Raw genomic sequence first — 24,759 nt, 5'->3', positions numbered from 1 at the left:
ATTCAACCAAACATTCATCATAGTGCCAAAACTTGCCTCCTACACATTCCTTTTTGTCACTTTCATAGTGAGAATTGAATCGCCTCAGAACACATTTTCTTGTATCTTCAGGCTTTTTTGCAGTTATGTGCACCTCTAGGTATCAGTCTTTTTAAACACTCTTTTAAAGTAAACTTTTTTAAAATTTCCAAAAGATTTCCAAAGCATGGGACAAATACCGCTGATGGTTGTTTTGGGATGATTTTGCCAGATTGAGTGTTTGGTTTTAATAACCTTCATTTACATTACCAACAGGCTTACTGCTGCTCATAACCACTGCAAACTGGAGAACAGTGAATGCTAATGATAGGAAATTACTGATCTGTGATTGAATTTTGTAGTATTGGGTTTGAGATCTATATTGACAGGTCAGTGGGTGGTGCAGTATTGGGAATGTAGCTGATGGACATGATGAATGGTGGTATGTTATGTAAATGTAACCCAATGTGTACATCAGTTCTGGATACTAAACATTTGAAGACACTCGGAAAGGTGCAAAGAGGAGTGGATGATTACAGAAAGATAACAGTGTCCAGTAGTAAGATGGAAAATATTTGGAAAGAGGGTACTGAATTAAGGGATTCTATTTAAAAAGAGGGAACGGTGTGAGAAAAATATTACTTGTGCACTTTTAGTTTCAATTTATTAACATTTAGTAATGCCTATATATTTATTTTCTTCATTTTTCACAGTTAGATATTTCCAATAAAGTATAATGTGAAAAACTAAAATCAGCACATCTGCACTGACAGAGGTACCTTTTGTTAGAAAAAAGTACCTAAACATCTATAAACAAACACCCATTGACTATATAATTAACCCTCCTAACCTACATTTTGCAAGTTAAAAAACTGGAGACCGCTCTCGAACAATTCCCTGGAGAACTCTCCCTATTCAAGACCTGTAATTAAACGCCTTCAGTGTTTAGTCCCACACATGCATCATATCCTTAAATACGGACATTGTAAAAATTCCCTCCTCGCTAATGCTTCCTGTCCCAGGAGAGACTGCTTTCACAGCTCACACTGCTTTTAAAGTGTTTCCAAACACCAAAAGGTTACTGCGACAATTGGAACAAAGTTTTATTTATATAAAGTTACATTATTTGATGCTGCCCTTGGATTTCCAAAGATACCTTTATTATTACTAGTACTACAATACTTTAATACTTTTAATGTTTTGGCTTGACATGCATTTTAATTGTAATGTTCTCCTTAGATGGCTAGAATAGAATTTAATCCTGTATGTTTGTATTTTCTCAGAATATGCACAGCCCTTGGTTGGAGGAGCAGTGGGCACATTACATCAAAGATCAACTTTTAAACCAGAGGAAGGTAAAGAACTAGGATATACCGATCTGGATTCCTACAACTCTCCAGACCAGGACATTTACCATGCCTACGCAGAGCCGCTGCCCACCAATGGGCCAGAATACGCCACACCAATTGTGATGGATATGTCAGGGCATCCTGGCGGAACCATGTGCCTGCCTTCAACATCCACCTTTAAAGCTGCAGGGAGTCAAGGTCCTACACTAGTAGGAACCTACAACAAACTGTTATCTAGGACAGACAGTTCCTCGTCCTCACAGGTACTATATGACACTCCGAAAGTAGCCACAGGGGTGTGTCCAGTGGAAGAGATGGTCTATCAGGTGCCGCAGCCAAAAGCAAACAAGGATGTACCTCCATAAGGGTCCACAGACGACCACAGGCTTTACTGTTTATACATTGGAACAAAATGGCTTTATTTTCTACGAGCGCATTTGCATTCTGTGTGTCCATCAATGTAGATTTTAGTCACATTGTTAATTATTTGAAACTAAAGACTTCAACCACTGTACACAGGCTTTATACGGAAGCACTAAACTACTTCACCAAAACACCTGTACAATATATGTACCTGCTGCAGAACTGGGCAACCTACAGACTTTCCTCTGTTTATGGTCCACATTTCCCAGCCACTTCAAGGGATCGTTGGGATTTTTAATATTAAAAATGGCTTTTGCCTGCCCTTAATATGGAAGTGACTGGGCACTGGGTACTTGTCACATTTACATGGTGAGCTTTTCCAGTAAGGGTGCAACAGTGATGTGCTTCTACCCATAGCAGCCAACTAGCCACCAGTGAACATTGAGCAAGGCTAGAGTTTATTACCATTACTTCTGTCACCTTTTTTTTTTACTATGGGGAAAGATGTAGCACAGAGATTTGTTTTTCAAACCTATGTATACCATGGTATAGGGGCAGTTTTACTAAGTAGCCTGTGGTGCTCATCCAGATTTCTCAGGTACCCCTTCATGTGTACCCCCATTTTAATTGTCCTTTTATTACATATAAATATTTTTCAAACTAATGAAAACATAGATTTAGATTATCCCCCTGAAGAATTAATGGTGCTTACAGCTGGGAGAGAAACTGCCATGTAGTTATTTGAGTAGAGAACAGGAGTGTATTAAATGCAGTTACCAACTTGCATCAATGGGATACAGAACTCTTCTGGCGTCTAGCAAACCTTTAGCAATGTTTTGTTTGGATAATTACATTCTGCAAAAATTCTTCTAAATGTTATCATCCAGACCAGTCCCGGTATCAAGCCTCCACCATTATCTAATACTCTGGACTGCTGTGGCTATTTTAGAAAGACAAGCATCTTGTTTAGATAGGGCAAGTAGGCATTTGAACAATTGTAAAAGCCATCCAGTCTACCAGGGAATTTCTAACTGGCTGCTATGAGTTACTACCCGCCATCATTCTCATGAACATCCCCAGCGTATACAGGTACAGAGACCGTTTGATTTTTTTGGTAGGTTGTATGGATTTCTCATGCTAATTATCCACTTCAACTTATATGACATGGTTTCATTTTACTGCCACTTCCTTATAGTTCCAGCCTCTGAATTTGAAGCTTTAGGGGCCATCTGATTAACACTACAATATTTATTAACTGCCTGTTTATCCTACTGAGCTGTGCTTGGGGCAGCATGATACAATGACGAGTTGTACTAGCCCTCCTATGTTTGTGCATCTAGCCTGAAAACACAGAACTGCTGTGAGGATTTTCTACTTTTGTTTGTTGGTAACGACTGTCTTTGGTTTCTCTGGTTCAGCTTTGTCATCAATGACCATAAATTGTCTGTGGTGATCAGTCATCCCATTTTTTGACAGAGGTGAGATGTGCACTCTGTAGAGGATTTCATGTAGCAGTATCTTGCAGTGGATCAGTGTTACTGTATATATACAAAGAATTGTGAATTGAAAGGACTTTATGCCAAAATATTGAAGTACAGATGAATGGTCTTCTAAATATGCTCTTTTTATAGGCACATTCATCAGTAACAAACTGGCCTGTATTCTACAAATTGTGGTACCCCAGTTTGATGCCAACTAAGTGTGTGCCATAGTTACAATTACTGTCCTATAGTAGGTTGTGTGTTTTACCACAGTGGAGACAATATGAAGATGGTGACCTATCAGGCGTATTTGGGGAGTCAAGTGATGAGCAGTTACAATATGCTAAGAATGTTAACAAAAAATCCCTGACAGATGCACCAACTCATAAAATGAAATAACCAATAATACCCATTCAGAAACACTCTTTCTGTAAAGCATTTTGTACATTTTTAATACCTCCTATAAGGCAAAATGATAAAAAAAAATTTAATTTGGATAACTCATGTATCCAGAGGTTCCCACCTGCCTCCTCTTTTCTTGAATGACTGGCCTGTAGGAGACCTTGTGTATAAATGGTCAAAGGCAATAGGACAGTCCTCCCCTATTATGTGTTTCATGTTCTAATCATTCTTCATAGAATCTGACCTACTTTTAACCCAAATGCACAGGTTTCTAGCAAGTAATGGCTATATTCGTTTTAGAATATTGCCATATTTGACTGTTCAGTAACATAGTGTAAAGTAGGTTTGGCATCCTCAGGAAGGGCTTATAGTGAGCAGGTTTGTTTTGTGCACTGCACCTAGCTTCCCTGTTGTTTAATAATAGGAGAAATGATTTTGGCCCTCAATGATTGGTTCTATGCACCTCTGGCATAACCGTGATGGGTGTAATATGTTAAACAACAGCACTTTATACAGGTACTAGTGTTCCATATTTTCATTTTTACATTTAATTCTGGTAACTGAATACCTAGTTTTTAGTTGAGTGTAATGAAGCAACTGCATCAAATTTTGGTACCATTCCTATGATTCAATTTGCTGACAATTGTGTCTGGTAAAGGAGGTCAAGTCTGCCAGGATTTATGCCCACTCACCCTCATCCCTAGACTAGGAGTCTTGTGTTATGTCTTTGTACTTTCCCAGTGTATTAGCACAAGATGATGGGTATGATAGTCAGCTGGCTGGCATGGAAGGCCAAGATAGGTAGCTCATAATTTGCCCTAATGACAGGTTTGCTCCAAAGCTGCAAGATATTTATAACAGTGGTCACCAACTTACGGACCACTGAATGCACAAACTCCGACCTGCACATGTGTGGGGAGCCGTGTGTCACTCAAAGGAGAGGAAACTTCCCCCAGAGTGATGTCAATGACAGAACCCGTCCAGAGAGACAAAACGCCCACCTCCCTGAGCCTATGATCCATACGGGATTCTCCTGACCCCGTGGGGGGGTGCACCAGCCAGAGCCACTGGTCACCAAAATTTTAACCACCAGTTGGCGACCGCTGTTTTATAAAACGTTATTTTATTCTTTTAGACAGTGCATCCTAAAATTTAAAGTTGACCATATTGTATAGCTTTTTACCTTTTTTCAGGTTTATATAAGATCTGATGTTTTAGGTATGGTCAGCCTCTTAGAAGATAGAATTCGCTAAAACCTATATCTGTTTCCTGTGGTTAGAGAGTGACCTAGTATTTGGTGTTTAAACCCTATAAAAACAACCAGGGGCCATTGTGTTTACTTCTCCAGGTACCAAGTCCTGAAAATCCACCCACTGCAGTAACCGCTATGGAATCTCTGAGGTTTTTGTATCACTTATCTGCTTATGTACGGCACATAAAATGGACACACGTTCTTTTGTATCTAAATGTGCGTTTCCTTTAAATCCACAGTGCTCTCTGAATGTAATGTCTGAAATCAGCATGTACTGTAGGCACATTGTATATGTATATGTTGTTAGACTGTAGATTGTATAAAGGAGGAAAGTTCTATGTGTTTTTGAAGAAAAAAAATAAGTTGTACATAAAATAAAGACTTTTGTGAGACATTTGTGTTTTTAATAAAGTGTCTAAAGGAAAAAAAAACTATCTTGTGTGACTGTGATTATAAAAGGGCATTGCAGGTTTGTGACCAATTGGGAGCAAGACTGGCCCAAGACATTAGGGCACTCAGGGTTGGATTCCTATCTTTAATAGCATTGTGAATAGGATACAAATTCAAAATAGTCGGATCAAAATTTCCTGCCAACCAACAATCTGGGAAATATCCACATTTGAAAATGGCTTGATTGGTCTAATTATATATATATATATATATATATATATATATATATTATTTATAGATTATATATTTATTTAGCAATGACATATTACACAGCACTTTACAAAGCCCCTCAAAGGGCTCACAATGTAATTTCTCTACCATAGTCCTTTGTCACTACTACAGTCTAAGGCTCATTTTAAAGGGAAGCTAATTAACCTAACTGCGTGTTTTTGGTATGTTTGGAGGAAACCGGAGTGCCGGAGGAAACTCAGGCAAACACTGGGAGAACATACAAACTCTTGGCAGATAATGTCCTGGCTGGGATTCAAACCTGGGGCCTAGAGCTGCAAAGGCAAGGTGTCTAAGGCATGGCAATGTCACCCAGCCTGACTGGCACACAGTGTGATATATTGGGTTACATTTGCTGTAGTCTATATTAATTTGGTACAATAAATATTCACTGAGCTTACTAAATCAAATGAAGCCATCTTCACTTTATTCAACCAATCAGAAAAAAATGCTTGTTCTTTCCCTTGCATGTGATTGTGTGCTCATAGTGAACAGAACACTCTACAGCTGACTTCTATTTGAGTGTTCTGGGGAGAGATCCGATGTCATGCTTTGTGGATTTTATGCACATGGGTTTTCCATTAATTCAATAGAAATACATTAAAATGTGCTTTGTAATGAACTGTAGTAATCCCTTACTTGACCTTGTTCAAGGGAACAAAGATCATGCTAGTAGGGACACAGCAACAAAAGAGCTGGATGAGGTTTTTATTCCTCTTCCAAAATCTATAGAAAGCCCATTGATCTGTAATTATGGTAAATTCTTGTTATTTACAGCTGTCAGAGAACTGGTATTATAGCTGACATGCCTTGATATCTGTACATTATCTTCAACTTAAGACTTAAGTATTTCAACTTAACTTAAGTATTGCTTGAGCTGGTCATAAACCATCTTTGGTTAAGATGGAGAGCGAACATATTAATTATACATAATTGCACCTTGAGTGATTTTGATCAGAAACTTTGACATATGTGATTTGAGAGTGAAGGTAAATTCTGAAACCAAAATCCCCCATACATGTGCACTGATCTCATAAACTGGAGAATAAAGTGTCCGCTGTGCCTATAATATCATTTGTATTTAGCAGAAGTCACTCAAGGTCTAAACCCCTAACACCTCCACCATCATAATTTACACCCAATATATGTGGAGAAAGTAGGAGCTTTGAATATCGCCTATCATTTTAATTTTTTAGGGCAGATAGGGAGAACCCTTAACTTCTTACTGCCACCATTATAACTTATACAGCTACATGTGAACTTGGGGATTTATAAATGGACTAGTAAATCAAAAACTGCACTCAAATGCCTCTGCTCTTCTGTAAAGGGGGGGGGGGGTGCCACCCAAGATGGGGGTGTAGATATCCATGCAAACCACAATGAAGGATTCTAATGACCAGTCTATCTCAACTAGGCTTACCATAAATTATATATTTACATTTAGGTTGGCTATATTTCAAAGCAAATTTTTTGAGCATAATATTAGAACTAATTCAGCAACAACTGGGCATGGGGCGGTCTTGTATACAAACATAAGGCAAAGATATCAGACTTGGGAGATGGTATGATTCATTAGAGACTTTCCAAATGAGTAAAGTACCCCTGACACCTAAAAGTGAGGGCACATAAGTTAGAAAATAAAGTCTTGGCACAACAACACAATAGTTTGCCCAAATGTATTCATCTTAACTAACTGCAAAAGGTTTGTGTCGCCATCATTCCACAAGTGCACAGTCTTTCCAAACCTTGTAATATGGAAAGACCTTGTTCTAAACCATCATGCCCTGTAATAGGTGTTGTCAGAATACAGATTTCAAAGACATTCAGATCACAGTGCATCTTGTGTGCAGATATTCTGTAGAGCTAACAAAACACAGGAATACATTTAATAAGGTTTGCCAGCAGCTGGTTCATAAAATTAAATTAACCTTAAATAACCTTGCAATTCTTCACATCCACCAGGAAAACTTTCTCGTCTGATGATAAATCCCTGACATTTATCCATGGCACCCTCTCTATACAATGGGTGGCTGCTCACTGAACATATACTGAGTATACTGGCGTCACCTTTACCATGGATCTCACGTAATTGTAAACTAAAACATCAGATCAGAAATGTTAGAGAGTTACTGTACAAATTTCATACAGAAAAAGCAATCAAGACCCAGTGACATATTTATGAGTATGACAAGCGCTTGGAACTCCACCTTTAACATTTGACCTGTAGCCCCTTGCAGGGGTTTTATTGCTTTCAGTTTCATTCCACATGAAATTAACTATAATTTCAACTATAGGAAAGTAAGTCCAACATAGGCAAAAACAGCCCTGCGTTCATGCAAGTTTTTAATTGAGCTGCCTGCCTAGATATACATGGGCTTTGGAGGATTAAGGAGGAAACGGTGCTTAATGTGTTAATGTGGTGCAAAGTGGAAAATCCTGACCTACTAGTTGTTTAGAATGTGAAAAAATTAGACTAATAGCATAGGCTAAGGCTAGGTACACGTGCTGATATCAGACCAAAATCTTGCGTGTGTACAGCACTCGTCATCCATAGTGCAACTGACCATCCTGGCGGATCTACGGACGATGGACAACGAATGAATGTAATGGAAGTGAAGGGAAAAGAGCGGCACCCCATCTTCTCCCCCTCCCCTCTCTATAGAGCAGAACGGTGCTGTACATTCATGCATTGCGCAGTCGTTTGAAAGGATTGTGAAAATCCTTTCCAACAACAATTATTGCACGTGTGTACATAGCCTAAAGGTGCGTACACACTTCCAATTTTTATCGTTCAAAACGAACGACGAACGATCGATTGGGCAAAAATCGTTCGTAAAAAAAGTGACCAACGACGCCGACGAACGAGGAATGTCGTTGGAAACGAACGACCGGACCGGCGGATCGGATTGGACGACGATCGTTGAACATCGTTCGTGTGTACGGTCGTTCGTTGATCGTCCATGATCTGAGCATGCGTAATGAACGAACGTTCGTTCACTTTCCTGTCGTGCACATAGTTCCTCTATCGCTCAAACGATCGTATCTATTGTGTGTACAATATCTACGAACGATCGTGTCATTATCTCTATGTGCAGGATCGGTGCTATACGATCGTTCGTATATATCGTGCAGGATCGTTCGTCTTTCGTTTTCCAACGATAATAATTGGAAGTGTGTACGTAGCTTAAGAAACAACATCTCTTTGCCGGCCCTGACACTCATTGGGGCCACTGTACTGCTTTGGGTACATTAGCATAACTGTTGACTGGTCGGGATTACAAGTCAATCCATGCACTTATTGGCTACCTCAATACATGGTGTTGCATATTTAAAGGTTATTGCAGCACAATTGTATGAATTAGACCTAAAAGAAGCCATTAGTTCTAGTCCGGGAATGGTAATGCAAAAAATAAAATGCAAGCACTGACTGTCATTTTCAGCAAGCTTTTAGCAGGCTCTAAACAAGTTTTAGGTATGACTGAAGTCTGCTAGCAGCTTCTAATATGGGTTAGTAATAGTTATTTGTGTTTGGTATATCTACACACATATCTCATAACCATTTAAGCCTTTTTCTTGTGGGTGAGCTACTGTAGTAGCGCTTTTTATAACTGCTCACTCCAACATCATCTAAAGGGCTGGCACCTACAATGATGCTTCCAAAACTTTGTTGCTAGTCTGATATTTTAATTGATTCATAAACCTACGCTCTGGACCATTCTCCCAGCAACATGTGTTATATTGCTACCTATGTATAGCATGTTACCTGCGTTAAAGCAGCACACTCATTTTCAAGGAGTAAGTCGCTCACCCCAATACAAGACAAACAGACAAGCACTACTTTTTTATTCAGAATACCACTACACAAGTGCATTGTGCTGCATTGCCTAGTTGTGGTGCTATTTTAAGTTAATGCCAATGCAACAGACAAAATGCATGTAACGTGATGTGGTAATATGGCATGTAACTGTGAAATGTGCATTTTTACAATAAAATAGTGTGAATGATTCCTGAAAGTAATGCTGGATTCTGTGACCACAGTATGAGGGCCATTTACCTCTCTTTGCCCAGAGTGTGGACAAAGGGACCAGGAGAATCTCTTCATTTCCTGGCATCTTTTGTTTGGATTGTTAATGTAAATGTTAGATTAAAGTGGGCTTAACTAAAAATTTTACTTTACATACAAGGGTAGAAAACCCTTAATGGGAGTGCAGAGCCTCCGGAGATACCTACGTCACACATCGCGGGAGGCTCTTGGCTGTTCCTTCTGAGCATGCCCGGGAATCCCGGGCATGTGCAGGAGGGGAATTTTTCTACACTTAGAGGAAAGAGATGCAGATAGCACGCATACGCAGTGAGATCGGCACTTATTTTTTCCTCTCTTTACAGCAGGCAACGTCACCCAATCTCCCGCCTGTGCGTTGGCAGATCAGGTGATGTAGCCAGGATGAAGGAGAATTCCAGGATGTTACTGGACCCGATCAAGTTTCCAGCACGATTGAGGGATTTGCAGTTAAAGGTTTAAGTGTGATTTTGTAATTTTTAGTTTAGTTCCACTTTAAAGTATTGCCTACCCCCAGGTGAGGCATGAATCACATACCCCACCCCTCCTGTCCAGGCTGCCCTATCATAGAGGAAAACTACTCAGTGAGGCATATTTATCCCTTCTCCTAATTACTGTTTATTCTATTAAATGGTGAGCTGTTGGAGTAGGAAATGACTGTTAAATAAGACTGCTGTCTAAAATAAATATCTTTATCCTTGGGCTAAAGCTTTGTAAAATGGACCGATATCTATTTACATCACTTGTTTTTTGCTATTTGTACAAAACATCAAAGTACTCCAAAAATAAAAAAAATTAAAAGTGGTAAGTATAATTTTTATAAATTTATTTAAAATTCCCTTTATTCTATCTCCAATGCATAATATTCCAGATGCTGGTGGTGAACAAGAGAAGAGCAGTGAATGGCTATTTCTTTTAATCTGTCTCATAACCTTAAGACTTGTCCAGCTAGGGGACCCCACCAAGCAGAGCAAAGGCTCCCATCTGCTGCTTCCATTTACTACAAAGCCAGGTCCCAAGTCCATGAAAGGGTCTGTTTATAGTATCAGGAGACCCATTCACTCTTATCATATTTATTTGCATTGTTTTCTTTGGTGTTACAACTGTCTAGCTCAGTGCAATGCAATAGGTTTTCTGCAGTGAATAGATCTGTAAATTCTGCATAACTGAGTGTAGATAAGTTTACCTGCTCCGGCATAGGTATCCCCATAAACTGATATTGTTTTACTGGCAGCAGCTTGTGAGCAGCGTTCATACCTGTAGTTGTTTTCAGAAGTTTCTCACTTTTCTATTTAAATCTCTTTCCTGTTTTGCCTTTTACACTGCATCATAGTCACTAAAATGTGCAGTTACAGGTGATTTCAATGAGCTAATCTGTACCTGAGCCCTTACTACAACTGGTTTCCAGGCTATGTTAAGGTTGTACAGCATGGTGCTGTGATAGAATGGTATTGCTCTTCTGGAGAATAGGATGGGTTTGCAATCTGTGATTTGGAGCTTTTTATGCCTTCTTGGCCTTTATGTGCATTTGCTGGTTGCTGTGGAAGGGTTATGGAGCATAAAACCTGATATGGACCTGGAATTGATATGTGACATGCATGGCTTCCATTACACTGTTTCTGCAAAATTTCAAAGGCTCTATTCTGTTCAGTTTAGGGCTTTTGGTAAGAAGGTCTTGCAATATAAATTGTGACTCCAATTCCAAAGTTGCATGTTGGCTTTTTTTTTTTTTGCAATTCTTTTAGAATATTTGCATTTATTTTTTATTTATTTTACCTTTTTGTTGTATGTGTCTTTTTTTTTTTTTTTAACCCACAGACAAGCAAGGAATCCTTATGGTGATATCCAATAGCAGTGTTTGTGGGACCTCTGTTATAGTAAAGCCACATGGATCTGTGCTCTTACAAGTAGCATATGATAGTTGTTTTACCTCTGAACATGTAAGTTCTTGCTTTTCTTTCCTATATATAGTTATATTTGTCAAGCCAACACTTGAAAGGGTTGGGAAGAATTATCATTTTGTGCTGTTATCTGGGATTTGCAATGGAAGTCAAATATAAAAAAAAACTCTGGAGTACAGTAAAATGAGAGGGGTTCCAAAATGTGCTTTTTGTTTTGATGTAGTATATATGAAAGTGGACCTATGGCACTTTCATATCTTTTGGTAAGAAACCACACGGCTGACCGCTCCTGGGTACACAACAAATTGCTGCTATGTGCCCAGAAGCAGCAAATCATATTGCAGGTAACCAGATTTGCACACCGCTTCAGCAATTGTGCAAACCAAATAACCATGCAGTCAAAAGTGACTTAGCACTGTGACCAAAAACTGGTTCCCAACCCTTTTCCATTCACTTGAACTCACTCACTGTGGTTCAGCCTTCAGCAGAATGCTGAGGCTCACTGCAGATTTTTAAATGCCTTTGTTTGCCCACCTGCAGTGGCTATTACACCGTGTCTGATCATCTTGTTGGATGTTGAATTTAGTTTAAATGACTGCAACTTAAGGAATGAGAAAAGCTGTGCTGTACAGTAATCACAGGAGGCTAAAAAAGGAACCATTATTTGTCTGAGCGATCCTTAAAAGTCCCCACCAGACTCATCCATGTCCTCTTCTCATGTAAATTATCACTTTATTGTGGTCTAGTCATTTCTCTGTATGTGGGTAAAATCTTGTCTTTTCCATTATACTTTCTTTAGGCAGACGATTACATTATGTCAATATTGTTTGAAAGGGAATATGAACCAGGGACGTTTATGCCACCGGAAATGAAGAAGCTGCGTTGTCCAAAGCCTCCAGGTTAGTGATACCCCATGTAATGTAGAAGAGTTTGGAGAAATATAGAAAAACACTTGCTGACCTGTACACTGATTCTTTTGCTGCTTTTACCCTTTGATATGCTAAACCAGCCATTCTTAACCAGGGTTTCATGGAAATGTGGGGTTCCTCCAGTTGTTTCTTGAGCAGTGGCGGACTAATATTCCATTTAGTAGTGCTTACATAGTTCCAGGGCCAATGCAACCTGGCAGGGTAAGCTGCTTGACACCAATGATATTTTAGGTGTCTGTCCATGGCATTCAAACCACCACGGTTGGGGAGAATCATTGTTAGCATTGGTATTTCATGTAAGGGGAATTTTTTCCACTGCCTCCCAGTAAATGGGTTTTAGGTGGGGTTCCCTGAGAGCTCAAAGTTATTTAAGTAATTCTTATGAGTTGAAAGTTTGAGAAGAACTGTAATAAACAATATATAAACATTTTATGGTGCCACCAGTGTACAGGTCACTGTTATGTGATCTTACCATGTTTTGATTGAGTTTTACAAGAACTGGAAAGCTATTTAAATGTGTTTAGTATGAGGTGATGTTTATGTGTGGGGGTCAACATTTTGGATTTACCCCTTGATTGAATTCCCGGTGTTCAGGGCAGTTTTAGAGTATGAGCCTCCATAACAAAGACACAGGTGGCGGTAAACATTTGACAGTGGTTCAAACCCTTACTAAACTAGATGAAACACTTTGCCTTTGGTTATTTTTTAATGTTCAGTAATATACTAATCCTAACCACTGTTTAATAATTCCCTAGTAATGAGAGAAAGTTGGGGTTGTTTCTATATGTCACAGGATGCAAAGATACTGCTTGAGGCTAAAGAAAAAAAAATATTCCTTGTTATTGGAAGAGGGGTGAGGTTCTTCTAAATCATTCTAGGTTCCTAGATTTATGTCTTTGAATATATACTAATTTCTACACACACTTTAACTAACAGTGAATGTCCAGTGTACACCTGATGGCCAGTTGTCCTTTTTAATCTCCAAACACCTAACCAAGCCACCGCTCAAACTTCATTCCATTCACGTGAAAAATGGACACGCTGATTTGTGTGGCCCAGTACTCCGAACCAGAGAATTGGTTCTCTTCCAGTTGAGTCTTTCCACATGTGGCACAACTATTAGGGTAAGTCAAGACCAACTTTGTCATTTAGATCAGTGTTTTTCAACCGCTGTTCCGCGGCACACTAGTGTGCCTTGAGAGATCTTCGGGTGTACCGTGGGAAATTATCCAATTTCAGTTAATTGGTCCCAAAATGATTTATTTACTGCAAAAAATTTGTCTTCATTTGTCTATACCAGCGATGTATAGTGATAGGCAGAACCAAAAAAAACTCTTCCACTAGATGGCAGCAGGTAGCTAATTTACGTGTCTGACTTTTTGGTGGTGTTCCGTGGGATTTTTCTAATTGTAAAATATGTGCCGCGACTAAGAAAGGTTGGGAAACACTGATTTAGATAATTTCCTTGGTACCTTATTGTCCCAGGACTACAAGGTGCCCCAGTACCTCCTCTATAAAGTGATAAGTATGTTGATCTGGAGGCCCTTTTAAGCTCCAGTCCCAAGTGTAAGAACATAGTGATATTATTCTGGCCAGAAACAGAACTGGCTCTGCTACCACAATTTCAAAAAGGGAAAACATTCAACATCTTATGACACTAACTTTATGGGTGTACACTGTAAAAAATATTTGCTTGTGACATGAATATAAAACAAAAACTGGTCAGTTTGTGAGCTTATTTTCACTTTTGTTATTAAATAATTCAAAAACAAAAAGATACGGGACTTTAACGGCAGTGGATTTGTAAAATGTTATCATATACCTCATATTTCCTTTATTAAGAAACAACAGTTAAAATATACATGCCTCTTCCCCTATACCAAATTAATCAACATTGTTAGCATACATGGGCTAGATACATTGTACACATTACATATGATGAGTTCATTCGACGCGTTTCGCAGACTATATCCGCTTCCTCAGGGATGTAATCCGTACAGCTAGTAGGTGTATCAGCACTAAAGTTGTTACATTCACCGGTATGCTTACTCTCTTGGCATGAAGGTAGGCAAAAGGCAGAATTAAAATCACAAGACACAGAGATGGCAATGTCCCATATATGTTCTCCACAACGATATTTAGTACTTCTCCAGAAATTACTGGTAATGCTCACTCCATTATGGAGTGATAATAAGTAAGTTTTTTTTTTTATGCCTACATATTTGCACCTTTACATTTTTAGTACTACTTTTTCAGCACTGTAGTGTTTTTAATTGGTGGACATTGGTCTAGACAAGTTTGACTTATTCCATTATCATCAATGAGAGGCTTCAGGAGTTTGTGTGCTTTTTACATTGTAAAAATAAATAACCACATTTATCCATTTTACAAAATTAAACTCTTGAATGAGTATTGTATATTTCCCATACAGGAAAAAGATGGAAATATAACTTATGAAAATGTAATTGTAGCTTATTTGAATGTGAAAAAGAAGACTGCTAGTGCAAAATTGCCTTGTTGCCAGTTAAGGTAAGGTCTTTGGTTAACTGAAATGTGTTTTCTTTTTATTATTACATATTGTAGGCTGTTTTTGAACCAAGATGAGATCTTATGCTTATCAACATTTCTTAGGTCTGCTTTTACTAATAATTGCTGAAGCATGAAGGCTAATTCATGACTGGCATCTATGAACACGTCTCTGGTGTGGTGGTTTTTGACAACTTGTTGGATTTAGTTCTTGTACACTTTCATAAAATACTTAATTGATGCTTTGTCTGCAGGCTGCACATCCAGTGTACATTGGACACCAATGACTTGTCTACACAGAACAGTAGTGACCTCATGCTACCACCTTGGTTTGATGGTAGTCTTCATCTACCTAGACTGCAGATGAGGTTTGCCAAAGGTTATTAATAATTTACATTTTAACCTATCAATATAAGAAGGCGTATTCCACTATTTACCTTGACATTAAACCAAAATGTACAGTTCATGTTTGTATGAGCTTTAAAGTATATATAAATCCAAAACATTGTTTGCTTCTGTGTGTCAATAGGAAGATTTCCCTTTGCTTCCCGTCTGATAGATGTCACAGGAAGTAGAAATGGTCAATGAGGTGCAGAAAATTTGACTTTCACAGTTACCGCGTGCAAATTATACAGACTTCAAATTGGGCCAATCAAATTTTGCAACTTGCAAAACTAGTACAATTTGCAGAACAGTCTGCATTATTATTATTATTGTTATAATTTTCCTAATAATCATCTCTAATTGGAAGATATCCCTTTTTCCCCTTTCTGTTATGGATGTAACTCATAGGGTCAGGGTAAAAAACTGTAAATCTGACATTCTCTGGTAGGAATCAATTACTTCCATTTAAACAAATGGACCTGGAAGATTCTCACAAGGGAATCTTTTTAGGGAACGTCTGATTCCCTGTTTTATAAATTGGAGCCCGACTTGATTCATTTACTCTTAAATCAAGAGACTAAACATCTCCAATGATAAGACCGACAGCAATTTAAACCTGACAAAAAGTTTCTATTTCCCCGCCACCCTATCCAAATTAAAAAAAAAAAAAAAAAAAAAAAATATACCTCTATTAAAAACCGACCTCTTTTCTTCTTTTGTTTTTTTTTCCTAAGTCACCTGATCTTGCATTGTGCAGGCACGAGATCGGGTGACGTAGATTGGAGAAAAAACTTGCCAATCTCACTGTGCATGCATTAGATCGACAATTTTTTTTTTTTTTTTTGGGGGGGGTAATATTGTTACACCATTAAACCTATTTCATATGTTTCAGCCCCTAAATTATTCTATTTGCTATTTATGTGTACTCATTTTTGTGGCCCCTATAATGGAGATGTAGCTGAACATGTAAACTGCCTATAATGCTTCTATGTATGTATGTTTAGATAACCTTTACCAGGAGTTCTACAATGATAGAAATCACTTGGTGCTAAGGCTTCATCACAACACTACAATCCCTATTGAAGTTAGAATAATACAGGAGGAGTCAAACATGACACTGATTCTTCATGAGTGTTGGGCCACCCCAGGCAAAGACCCCAACCATCAGCACCAATGGCCTCTATTGATAAATGGGTAAGTATAGAAGTCAACATGTATTGACGCTGGGTAAAAGGCATAATAGATAAACATATATATATATATATATATGTGTGTGTGTGTATATATAATATGTGTTCTTTGTATGATAATACAGAACATCTTTATACACTGCATGTACTATATTATGATCTATTAAATGAGTGTAAATAGTATGAAAGATTTGTGCTTGGAGTGACTTGTACACCATATGAAATAATAGGGTGTATAAATTGTCTTGAAACTGTCCTTTTAAAGACATAACTAGTTTTGATGGCAGATAAAGTCTGAAAGAGTTAAGCCACATACACACGTGCAATAATAGTCGTTGGAAAGAATCTTTCACGATCCTTTCCAATGACTAAGGACTGCACGATGCATGAACAAGTCTTGTACATACAGCACCATTCTGCTCTATGGAGAGGGGAGGGGGAGAACAGTGCGGCACCCTGCTGTGCGTTCTCCCCCTTCCCTTGCATTAGTATCAATAGTCGTCCATCATCTGTGGATCTGCCAGGACGGTCATTCGGATGATGGATGACGGGCGCTGTACACACACCAGATTCTCGCCCGATATCGACCCTGAGCCGATTATCGGGCGAGAACGTAGGGGTGTGTACGTAGCTTAAGATTTAGTGTAGCAGGTTGGCTTTCATTGATCTGAGAATACCAAAGGTTTACTGCTTGGAAGGGTTACTAAAAGATGGGGTATGGTTGAAACAAAATGCCAACGTTCACATTTTTTTTTACAGGCTGACTATGAGTAGGTATGTGTGTGATATGAAGTATCCTTTAAAAATACACTTATCACCCCCCCCCCCCCCCCCCCAATTACCAGTTTTTCTTCCTAATATATTTATTATTGAACAACAAGAAAATTCAGGTATGGTTCTTACTGTTGTTTTAGGTGCCCAATTATTGGTGCAAATTATGAAACCGGGCATGTGTCTGAGGGATTCCACCATGGCCTGAGCTCTGCGTTGCACCACAGACGTTTTATTATCCATGCAAACTATTCTGGGAGTCGTCCTTCAGAGATATTGTTACATGGAATGGTAAGGGTCTGCACAGCTCAAGTAGACGGCACTTGTTTTCTCCTTCTCTGGATTGCATTGGTTTTTCTGGCCCAGTGATGATCCTGTTTTTCTAGACTAAGTATCTTGATGAGTGCTACACAATTTGGTACCTGCTAGAGTGCTGATGGATAGCTAAAAGACTCACAAACTTAAATTTAAAGTATTTTTATTTTTTTGCTGCACTTGAACTGTAGTACACCAAAATCCAAATAGTTCCAATAGCATATTGTTTTTGTTTTTTTTACATTTAATAAATATATTTCTAATGTTAAAATCAATAAATACTGTGAACATGTATTTACCTTTTTCTCCAAACAGGTATATTTTCATTGCAATGTGTCCTTACACTTTCCAAGTATGCTTGATCACTATATGCCACTTTGCCATAAAAGTCGAAAGAACAGAAGCATAGAAACATCTGCAGCAAACTTTACTGGTACCTTTTTTTTTTTTTCTCTGTATTCTGCCTCTTGCAGTCCCAGTACAACAGAGCTAGACAAAGAGCCAAATCAGTTGTGCTATAGTGCAACAAAGAATATGCTTATGGGAGAGAAGTAGAGGGATAGAGATGATTGCTTATGTTTACTGCTGCCCGCAGTATAAGGTTTGGTGGGTTAATATAAAGCACAGCAGTGAGGATATGTAAGCGAAGCTTTATGGGAACTGCTGTTCTGAAGCCCAAATGTTGCATTTCTCAGTGTAAACATGGGTTACATATTAGTTGTGGTACCAATGCTATTTCCTAAACAATTTTTCTATCCCACAGTTCCACTTTTTTTTTTTCTCTCCCCAAAGTTGGTGCTGACAATCATATATATGATGCTTTCTCCATTATACACTGTAAATCCAACCATCTGAATTGTTAGAAAGAAGAGGATAGACATAAGACTTGGGTCCGCTGGTCTCCTGAGACTTAAAGCAAAAGTAAACCCAAAACAAAAAAAATTGACACTTACTTTCAATCCCGCAGATCCGTCTATCCATCAAGAGATTTCTTCCATTGGGTTCCTGCTACCCTTTAATGTAACACTTTAAGGTTAAATCATTTAAACATTCTGCTAAAACTGCCATACTGTATAACATATGTGTGTGTTGGCCCTCTAGTTCATTATGTTTGTATTTGGTATCACTTCAGATATATAGTTTGTGCATTTTTGTTTTTCTCAGGTAACCAAATAATCCATGGTGGTGGTTCCAATATGACGGTCCTGGTGTCCTCTCACGTTCCAGTCTATATTCCAGCGGACCGAGTATTTCATCACAATGAACCTGGTGTGTGTTGTGCCATGAAAATGTTTTAATATTATACCTGTTGAGTTCATGTAAGGAGGCTTTAGTTTGGAAGTGCAATCTCAGGGTCTTTCTTATCCTATCTGCATGGAGTTTGCATGTTCTCCCTATGTTTCCTCCCACATCCCAAAAACAAAAACACGCAGTTAGGTTAATTTGCCTCCCCTCAAAATTGCCCTTAGACTGTGTTAATAACATACGGCCATGATCTGGTCTCAATATTAACCTTACTGTTTCACTTTCTATAGGTTCCTCTGGACGCCTGGAGCATGAATGGGTCAGGATCACTATTGTAGTTTCTGTTCTTGCTTCTATATTAATGCTGTTTTCTATAACTAAAAGAAAATGTAAAGCTCATAATAATAACTAATACCAAAAGCAAGAATAATAAAGCTATTTAATGCAACTTATGATCACGGAGTAATGGGGTTTGTGCTTGTAAATCCTATAAGGCTGATTCACTGCTAGGTGGTATTACCCATATTGTGTTTTTTCCCTTGACATGGAAATGCATCAAAAAGTATTTCAATAAACGTCAAAATGCACTTTGAGTATTTTGTGCAGATTCACATACAATACAATTTTCAGTGTGTGTGTGTGTGTGTTTTAATTTAAAGGAAAAAAACTACATGAATCTGGCCTTTTTTAGCTTAAATTTATTGTTGTAACGTTATTACCTGTGGATAAAATTGTTGCTGGTTTCAAAACCCATCATACCCCTCTGCTTGTAAAATAGAACATTTCCGGGTATTGGTTTGCACGGAAAGTATTTGTCTTCCTGTAAGTATTATACACACAATAAGTCTCATAGTGTGTTGCACAGATGATGGTGCTAATTTATTGTTTAGGTCATTTTTAATGAAATCATGATCCTATCTTTGGATCATCGGCTTGTAGACTAAAAGGCACATTAGGCAAGGGGGACATTTTAGGTTTTGGGATGTATTATCCATTTTTTGGGCTATTTGGTTCCAGTCACCCCTTCACATTTATAGCTTAGGTCTTGGCTTACATGTCCATTGAAAGAGAATTTTGCTCCCCCTTTTTAATGTTTTGTCTATTTTGTATTTCAATATTTTTATTAAAGTTTTCACAAAAATAAGTCAATAACAATAATGCTATAACAGTAAGCAGAGACACATTGTGTATGCACATACATTAAACACTGCAAACAGTGCCCAAACAAAATTATTTGCCACATCCAGGTATACATTAAATGGAAGACACCTTAAAAGCAGATACATAAATACTAGGAAAGGACAGAAAGACATTAGTAAACGGTGTTTGAACAGTGCACAAACAATTCTCTTGTTTTGTCTATTTTACATCATACAAAAACACTCGCACTGCAAAACCGACAAACAAAAACCTTTTGTATGCCTAGGTGACGATTTTTTGGCGGGGAGGGTAAACCAGACACAGATCGATCTTCTCTTCAGGAACAGTTCTTGCCTGGGGTTGTTGTTTATTCTCCTCTTCCTGATCACTGTCGAGGTAGAATACTGTTTGAGTTCATAATGTTGTAGATTTTCATTGCCCGACATGATATAAATTCTAGAGTTTTTACAGATGTCCTAAAATTATACGTCTGATCAAACACATATTGTTGGAATATATAATTTCTCTGATGGGGTTAACCTTTTCAGCAGGGACACCGATGGCAATAAACCTGACAGAGGGTCTAACCTTTCCCTAGTTTGGCAAATTTCCTTTACATACACTTTAAGGGAGATGGGGTGATCCACTGGATTGGAATAATACCAGCTATCTGGAAAGCATTACATATGTTATACTATTGTAGAACAAGGTTCTCCAGTTTGGGGTATTATTGACTTGCTTACCTCCTTGGTGGTCAGCCTGTGCAGTATACATGTGCATCGCCATGGGTCCTTCACAGCTTTTCTAATTTTAATCTGTCTATAGGGTAGCATGGCCTACACATGTGCACCCTCCCTGCACTATCCCACACACAGGGTTTATTGGAATTTGGACCTGGAAACCTCCTTGCAATTCTGCACCCCATCTACTCGCAGCACAGTTTAGAGAAAAAAAAAGGTTTAGTGTTATTTTAAGCCAGGGTGCATTGGCAGCCCATTCATTAGATAATAAAATGGAAATGGCCCACATGAACCGCACAGACACCATGCAATATAGTTTCTGCAGTTGATAACAAGGCACTATGAGGGTAGAACTAATTAAAGGAACATTATGCATTACAAGGAGAGACGAGGGTAACTATAACAAGGCCTGCATACTTTTTGTAATGCCCATTACTTGGGCCCACACACAATCTGTTGCAATACACATTGCACTGCATGTCTTCTGTTTTGTTGGTGCCCCATATCTCCTGGGACCCTGACAACTTACCTGAAGGTCAGCATATACAAAGAATATCCTTTCAAGTTCTTTTACTCAAGCATTGAAAGAAAAAGATTTTCAGCATACACCGTATTCTTTTAATGTGCTGGCCATTTTTGGATCTTAGTTTTTGCGTTATCATTGGAGACCCGGCACTCTTGGTTTACATCCGGGCATCTAAAAGAGGTGAAACTGGGATGGATTACTGAAAGCAAAATTCATTCTTTCTATCCCAAGGTTCATGCTATTTCTTCAATAAAACAGACTTACCTTACCTGTGTACAATCAGTAAACCTACATGCTGGGATGAGTTAATTCCTATGCAAATGTGTGCAAGCTTTCTCCATTCTGGATTAGACAAAAAAAATGTCTGAAGAGAGCAAATGAAAAAAATGCTGCCTGAAGATGTTTAAGATATTGAGAAAGTAAGGGTAGGTGACTTTAGGTCTGTTTTGACAAGCAATAAAAACATGACAGAGGTTATAATGCTTCCATCCTAAATAAATGTGTGCTAGGGTATCAGGAAGGCACTGCCCAAAAGAATCCCTGCATTTACCAAGTTTGAGATTATAATAAATGCATTGCATTTTTAGCTACAAAACACCAAACTGTAGAGTGGCCTATTACAAAAAATTCCCAAAAATTAATTGATCTATCAGTACATGCTAAGAGTAATGCCATCCATAGAGATGCAGCAACACTGACATCTAGTGACAACAAGAAGGAACTACCTCACCTTATATGAAGGAATCTTGATGCCATAGCTGTAATATAAATGTGTATTTATATGGCATAATGTCACACTGGTGACTCTGTAAATAGTGACATATTCCCAGAGTCATGCATTTTGCTAATGCAACACAACACATAGAAGAGTCATCCATATAGTCATTTTTAGAGTTGCAGTACAATGCCCTATAGCATTGCATTGCAGTAAACTGGTAAAAAAGAAAATGATAAATCTGAAATTGAAAACTGTCTATTTAATATTGTTCATTTTTCTGTACCTGCTCCAAAACAATTGTTACATATTTCATTGGATCAGTTAATTGCTCTCATAGAGGCACATTGCAGCTTGTATGATGCACCATGTCCCAAGAATAGAAAATAGGTCAAAGAGATAAACTGTGCCAGGGTTGGTGAGTAATAATGAAAGATATTGTCTACCCTACTTGATAGGGCAATGTCATATAGATGCTTCCAGTTAGTGGCTAGGTAACTGACCTATGAGCCTCAATGAGGAAATTGGACCTAGAAAATTCCCTGCAATTCTGCACCCCATCCATTGACAGTACAGTTCAGGAAAAAGGGTAGTGCAATTTTAAGCATGCCAGGGTGTATTGGCTGCCCATTCGTTAAATAAGATGGAAAAGGCCCCCATGAACAACACCCACACAATGTAACACAGTTGCAAGCCTGTTGCCAAACAGTTGCATCTCCTTTTATAAGAAATCCAGCGCACTGAATCACATTTCTTAGACTTTAGCAAAGTTGTGATTTACTATAAATAATAATAATATAATATATTCAAGATTTCATTTAGTGAATATGTGTCAGTTTTATGTAAACCTCGTGCCCAAAATCCAGAAAAGCCAACTGAGACAGATTCAGCACAGGCAGCTCATTCACACAGTCAGCAAAGGACGGCATTGCCCAATGCATTACTAAGAAGGTCAAGGCAAATATGTCCCAAAGCTTCAGTTCACACCAGTGAGTGTGCTCAATACCAACCTTTCGGACTTCACGGACCACTAAATTCATCATTTTAAATCACTATTAATCCATTAATATGAATGTTTTTAAAAAAAATAATGATCTTCCTAATGGTGCCTGATGAGGGCTGTGGAGGTTCTGATTCATTGATCAGCTCACGGTTAAGTGAAGTATTACTATTGTCACTATTAATATTAGTTGCATTATCTTTGGTATTACTAAAGAAATGCAAAATATTTGTTTGCTTTTTCTCACTCATTATGGGTTTATTTCATTCCAATCAATCTATGACCAAGCAAGAATTGATAGTTTTCAGTCAAAATATTTGATGCCAATAAATATAACAGATAAAGTAAATACACAGTTAAGGTCATACTTACCTAAAAGAGCATCTGAGAAATAAATAAAATAAAACAATCGGATGAGAGTCGGTATTGGTGGAGCGGGGTGACTGTTGTAATGGTGGAAACAATACTGAAGTGTACGGCTCAGCAATGGTTGCCTCAAACAACTTAAGACTCCATTGACGTCACGCTGCGCCTCCCTTGTTTTTCTGTCCTTAGAACAGTTTGTGAATTTACTGCAATATAAAGGCGAACATTATGATTTATAATACAATAATTTATTAGAATAATATTTTTGTTTTTTTAATAATGAAACATCAAAATTGCAAATAATGTCTAAATTTTTCTGTGGACCACCAGTTGTCAACCGCTGCTTTATACCAACACCAAATTGGTAAGTGCAGAGAAACGGGACATTAACGGCATATATAAAACTAATCAAAACATTTTATTGGTACATCATATTAAAAAAGTAAATTAGGAGACACATTTTTGCAGTGCTCCAGAATGGGAACCACTGTGTCCCTTTATTACAATATACAGACATACATCCACTTCTTCATAAAAGTATCAACATAAATACATAGTTGAAACATTATAGCAAGTCTCAAAAGAAGTGCCAGTGTATCATAGACCTGTTTCTCATTCCGGGGCACTGCAAAAATTAATGTCTCCTACTTTACTTTTTTAATATGATGTACCAATAAAATGTTTTATATATGCAGAGTTTTATATATGCCGTTAAAGTCCCATTTCTTTGCACATTCCAATTTAGTCTTCATTTGGGATGTGGCATGTGGGCATTTAATGAAATATATTGAATGTTTGCCAACCAGTGAACCCTTTATTTATATGTATATTATACCAACACCAGCTGTGTTTGTCTCCTCTACAAATAGACAAGACAATTTGGAAGACAACGTTTTCCAAAGTGCCATACAAAAGCACTGCCACATGTGTACATTACAACAGAATGTGTATTAAATTAAAAACCTCATGTCACCAAGTGAATGCTATGTGCATGCATAGATAATGAGATTTTTACCCTAAACAGACGCAGTGTTTGTTTTTTTTTCGTAGTGCTATTTGCAGATGAAGGAGGAATAATAATAATAATATCTTGTTGCAGTTCTACAATAGATCTGTTCTATAATCTGTCTCAGTGTTCTTCTTTAGCATTGCATTGCTTGCATTTGTTTGAACACAGTGTTGTACTGCAAGCTCTCCCAACCATTCCCATTGAACTAAATTAGTTTTTAGTAACCGTTTTTTAAATGCGTTTCTGTTCAGTTGCAGCTGTGATTTCATTGGAGAATGGCATGCTTACTGAAAGTAAAAAGTCCATTCTGGCTGTGCGGTTTCTCCTTCATTGGAAGAATTGCACCACAACACAACCACAAGGGCAACTCATGTAAATATTTTGCCACGCTTGGGTGCA

At 38.1% G+C, this 24,759-nt stretch overlaps 2 protein-coding genes across 3 annotated transcripts in view; both read left to right on the top strand.

Moving 5' to 3' along the window:
• The window catches only part of DCBLD2 (discoidin, CUB and LCCL domain containing 2), a gene marked incomplete in the record, with an annotated part of 49,670 nt that extends 44,374 nt beyond the window's left edge, over positions 1-5,296 (top strand). Inside the window, 1 exon segment of the mRNA XM_072431620.1 lies at positions 1,302-5,296. Coding sequence (XP_072287721.1) covers positions 1,302-1,732 — 431 coding nt within the window.
• Positions 5,297-10,268: 4,972 nt separating this feature from the next.
• On the top strand, positions 10,269-19,316 carry LOC140322750 (zona pellucida sperm-binding protein 4-like). Of its 2 annotated transcripts, none has more exons than XM_072399343.1 (11): positions 10,269-10,407; positions 11,422-11,543; positions 12,304-12,403; positions 13,370-13,557; positions 14,865-14,962; positions 15,214-15,338; positions 16,348-16,537; positions 17,448-17,595; positions 17,935-18,052; positions 18,784-18,888; positions 19,155-19,316. In XM_072399343.1, the coding sequence occupies exons 2-11, from the start codon at positions 11,439-11,441 to the stop codon at positions 19,274-19,276; spliced, it is 1,299 nt and encodes a 432-aa protein (XP_072255444.1). In that variant the 5' UTR covers positions 10,269-10,407; positions 11,422-11,438; the 3' UTR covers positions 19,277-19,316. The 2 variants fall into 2 exon arrangements, with proteins under 2 accessions (XP_072255444.1, XP_072255434.1); XM_072399333.1 differs by lacking the exon at positions 10,269-10,407 and adding an exon at positions 11,094-11,267.
• Positions 19,317-24,759: the final 5,443 nt, after the last annotated feature.

This window comes from Pyxicephalus adspersus, chromosome 1 (genome assembly GCF_032062135.1).
Source record: "Pyxicephalus adspersus chromosome 1, UCB_Pads_2.0, whole genome shotgun sequence".
Classification (NCBI taxonomy): Eukaryota; Metazoa; Chordata; class Amphibia; order Anura; family Pyxicephalidae; genus Pyxicephalus; species Pyxicephalus adspersus.
This window is presented reverse-complemented; position numbering and strand designations above follow the sequence as displayed.